This window comes from Palaemon carinicauda, chromosome 8 (assembly GCF_036898095.1).
Source record: "Palaemon carinicauda isolate YSFRI2023 chromosome 8, ASM3689809v2, whole genome shotgun sequence".
Taxonomy (NCBI): Eukaryota; Metazoa; Arthropoda; class Malacostraca; order Decapoda; family Palaemonidae; genus Palaemon; species Palaemon carinicauda.
In genome coordinates, this window is record NC_090732.1 from 152,925,151 (window position 1) to 152,930,150 (window position 5,000).

Consider the following 5,000-nt stretch of genomic DNA (forward strand, 5'->3'; position numbering starts at 1 on the left):
ATAGCTCAATTTCATTATTACAGTAAGTATAAGCTTAAAAAGCTTTGTGCCTCTTTATTAGTGATAGTGTCTCCGCAAATTTATTTTGCTGAGTGAGCAGTTAGGAACCAGGAACTAAGAAATAGGCTCATCAGACCTTTGTAAACTTCAAAGTATTGAATTTTGAGATTAAGGTTTCTAGAGCCAATTTCGTGTTCTCCAAATCGTCAGGGGAAACATATTCTAATGAAAATGTATTTCTTTTCTATTCTAATAGAAATGTATTTCTCTTCTATTCTAATAGAAATGTATTTCTCCTCTATTCTAATAGAAATGTATTTCTCCTCTATTCTAATAGAAATGTATTTCTCTACTGTTTTATATGATAAAAGTTTTTACGGACTTATGCTTTAAAATTAGAAGTTTGTGTTTTCAAGCAGCTGCTTATGTTAGTATTGTTGTAAAGAATTTTTAGAATACTTGATGGACTTTGTTGCTTATGAAGCTGTAAACCTAAATGGTATTTTCTTTTTTCTTTAATAAAGACCGGGGAATTCTTAACTCCTAAGTTGTCTGTTATTTCGCGAATAGTAAGTGAGGTTATTTTTGAATTTGTTGGAAAATTGGTAATGTTACTCCATCGGGTAAATATGTTTACGACAGTTCTAGTTTGGCTGATTACCACCTAATATCAATAAATCCCATATAATCTAAAATTTGAAACGTCTTTTGGCAAAACATCTGAATGGATATGCTGAAGATAGTAATCTGTTCCCTAGGTTGCAATTTGGCTTTCGTAAAGACATTGCACATGTGATGCCCTTCTTACCATTTCCAATGCTGTATTGAAATCCCTTGATTGTGATCAGCTAGTTCGTATGATTGCCCTTGATATTAGAGCTGCCTTTAACCTTATTTTCAAACAAGGTTGTAGGTTCGCCTTTTTTCAGCTTCATTATTGCATTAGTAAATTATTGATAGCAATACCTAGATACAGAATTAATAATCTGTTTATAGAATAAAATATTCAAACTTTCACAGACTTCTTCAAAGATTGACATGAGGAACTGCAATCTCTCACCTTCTCCTCATCACCTTCTTGTTCCTCGGGAGGCTCTTCTTCCCCTTTATCCTGATTATCCCCTCCATCTCCTTCTCCTTCCTCGCCTTCTCCTTCTCCCTCCTCCACCTCAGGTTCAGGGGGAAACAGCAAATCGTGCAGCTCGTCTCGCGTGTATTCTTCTTGAACGTGGCCTATGATCATGAAACCTAAAAAACAGAAAAAAAAATATGATAAAATATATATTTTACGTAAAGGATACTTAAATTGGTCAATGGCAGTCAGCTAACTATTTACTAGAAATTTTAATCCACAATTATAAAATGTGTGAGGTAAAGATTATTATTATTATTATTATTATTATTATTATTATTATTATTATTATTATTATTATTATTATTATTATTATTATTATTATTATTATTATTATTATTATTATCACAAACTAAGCTATAACCCTACTTATAAAAGCAGGAAGGTATGAGTCCAAGGACTTCAGCATGGAAAAATAAGGAAATAAACAAACTACAAGAGTAATAATAAACAACCAAATAAGAACAGTAACAACATCAAATTATATGATTACTGTACGTGCTGGTAACTTCCTTAATCATAATAGGAGGGCAAGGATACAACTTAAGAAGTAGGTTCTTTGTGTCCAAGTAAATACAAGATCGTGGGACAATGTAGACGATAAGTTATCAGGAAGAGAGACGAGGACAGGCTACTGTGCATCATAGGAGCAACATACAATAATGTTACCAATACTGAGATAATGTTTCCATATCTTACAAAAAGTATAGTGATTAATCTAATGACATGCAAGATATGACATAACGCTTGAAAATACATAATCAATTTTATACAGCAGCATCACCATCATCATCATCATTATCCTAATAATAATAATAATAATAATAAAAAGAAGAAGAAGAAGAAGAAGAAGAAGAAGAAGAAGAAGAAGAAGAAGAAGAAGAAGAAGAAGAGGAATAATAATAATAATAATAATAATAATAATAATAATAATAATAATAATAATAATAATAATAATAATAACCTTCATTATCATTATCATTATCATTATCATTATCATTATCATTATCATCATCAACATAATAATAATAATAATAATAATAATAATAATAATAGTACAAGTATACCTACAACTAGCACAGACTTGACAGAATCCCTCACCTGCACCAACAATGTTGGAGAGGAACGTTTCCGTTTTCTCTTCGGCGACGATTTGCGGAATGATGAAGAGGACGCCTTGGTGGAGCTCGACAGGGCCGGCGTCGGAGCCTTCGCTGTCGTCTGGCATTATCAGCAGTGAAAATGGAATATCATAAATTATAGGTTAGAATTATGAATACAAAATAAGAATAAGAAATGATAAATGATAAATACAAAATAAGAATAAGAAATGATAAATGATAAATACAAAATAAGAATAAAAATGAAAAATTATGAATAAAAATAAGAATAAAAAAATGAAAAATTATAAATAAAAGATAAGGATAAAAATTTTAAATTATGAATACAAAATAAGAACAAAATGATGAAAAATTATGAATGCAAAATACGAATAAAAAATTGAAATTATAAATACAAACTAAGAATAAAGATAAAAAAATTATGAATACAAAATAAGAAAAGCAAATGAAAAAAAGATATGATTACAAAACAAAAATAGAAAATTAAGAATTACAATCACGAAATAAGAATAAAAAAAGAAAAAATTCTGAATACAAAATAAGAATAAGAAAGGAGTAATTAGGAATAGAAAATAAAAATAACAAAAGGAAAAAATAATATGATTACAAAATAGGAATAAAAAAAAATATGATTACAAAATAAGAATAAAAAAAAATATGATTACAAACTAAGTATAGAAAAATAGAAATTATGAATACAAATATAAGAATAAAAAATTAAAAAATATGAATCCAAAATAAGAATAAAAATTTTAATTTATGAATGCAAAATAAGAATAAAATATAGAAAATTATAAATGCAAAATAGAAATAGAAAATGAAAAATGAATACAAAACACAATTAAAAAAATTATAAATATGAATGCAAAATAAGAATAAAATATAAAAAATTATAGATACAAAATAAGATTAGAAACTGAAAACTTATGAATACTAAATAAGAATAAAAAATAAGAATTTATAAATACAAAATAAGAATAAAAAAGCAAAAATTATAATTACAAAATAATAGATAATACAGAATTGTGAATACAAAATAAGAATAACAAATTCAAAATCATAAATACAATGTGAGAATAAAAAAGAATTATGATTACAAAATAGGAATAAAAATTGAAATTTTTTTTATTGAAAATGAAAACTAAAACCATAAAACCCATTAATCATTAATTAAAGTTTATACTGTACTCTTATAAATTATTCAATTTAGTATGCGACACTTCTCACCTGTCCTTTTAATACTTTCATAAGTTTTTATAATCGTGATGTAAAGAATTAGGAATAAATGCCATCATTGCTGTTATATAAAGGTCACATTCCTTGTTATTTGATGTAGTTTGAATACGTTTATATCTTAATCTACTTATTTGTATGCAAATATTTTTCCATGCAACTTTGATTGAGTGTGACAGTGACGAATTCATCCAAAATACAATTAGAATCTCAACAGGTAAAACATAAATTGTTTGGAAAACAATTTTAAATAGGAACCAACGGAAAGTAAAATACACAACTCACCTAAACTTGGGACTGTAAGTAAGCTGTTAAGAACGCTCATAGAAGTGCCTACAGTTACAAGGCTTAGGCAAACTGCAGATAATCCCTCCCTTAGGTAAAAAGAGATATAACAAAGAACATTTCTAAAATACAAAGTTCCTGCCGCCTTACCCATATTCATCTGTCCTTCTACGTCGTCGAGATCTTCGTCAGGTTCCAGAATTTCTATGGGCTTGATAAGGGACTCGAGCAGCACCTAAGATCATAAGAAAGACTTTCCTCGTTGATCTAGACTTGTGTTGTTACTAATAGGCCTCATTTACAGGAATTCTCCAATTAGTTAATACTGTATTCTAAATCAATAAGAATCTTGTTTCTATAACACAAGGTTTTGAATGCAATAATAATTTTAATATCAATTATTTTAATGATAGTAATTTCATAAGCAATAATAATTCTAATAATTTCCATAATAATAATAATAATAATTTCATAGATGATAGTTTTAATAATTTAAAAAAAGAAATCTAAAAATATACATAAAAATGTTGCAAAGTATATATTCTTCCAGCTTTCAATGCTTTTTTCAAAATCCTGTCATTTACGGTCATTATCCTTGCATTAATTTTACATATGCTTCCCGATTTAAGGTTATTCTCTTAATGGAGCTTTAAAACAATTTCAAACATAATACTATCTAGATATTTCCATTAGAAGTTCTCACCACTTCTCTCTCAGCTTGTCCTTTCAGTGCAGCCACTTCCACCTTCAGAAGCCTCCTGATGGTGTTCAACAGCTGAGGACCGTCTGCGCCATGGATGGCTGTCAACGGTTTGCCTGACTGCAAAGGAATAGGGACAGTATGACTTATCATTATTGAGTAACAGGTGTACGTGACCCGTCAAAAATGACCGATAAATATTTCAATAGATATACACACACATGCAAACAGATTCAACTCTTCCCATCCCCTCCCCTTGTCCTATCTACACCTCCTCTCACCAGGGTATGACTACTCTCTCTCTCCCTAGCCGAGGAAAGGGGAGAGACCGAGTAGCTATATATAGATCTGGCAATGCCACTGAAAGTGACCATATATATATATATATATATATATATATATATATATATATATATATATATATATATATATATGATTCATTAGGGTGACATTCTGTCTTAGTAATAATAACTGAACGTGATTGGATACCGTTGAAGTAAATATACCAATTAAAAAAGTAGATAAAAAT

The 5,000-nt window shown here is 28.6% G+C and overlaps 1 protein-coding gene across 1 annotated transcript in view; it reads right to left on the bottom strand.

Annotated features, from left to right (window-relative positions):
- LOC137645498 (thioredoxin domain-containing protein 6-like) overlaps positions 1-5,000 on the bottom strand; it is a 15,356-nt gene that overhangs the window by 7,529 nt on the left and 2,827 nt on the right. Inside the window, exons 4-7 of the mRNA XM_068378304.1 lie at positions 4,475-4,591; positions 3,922-4,006; positions 2,234-2,353; positions 1,061-1,248 (exon numbers count right to left, since the gene is read on the bottom strand). Coding sequence (XP_068234405.1) covers positions 1,061-1,248; positions 2,234-2,353; positions 3,922-4,006; positions 4,475-4,591 — 510 coding nt within the window. The remainder of the gene's footprint in view (positions 1-1,060; positions 1,249-2,233; positions 2,354-3,921; positions 4,007-4,474; positions 4,592-5,000) is intronic.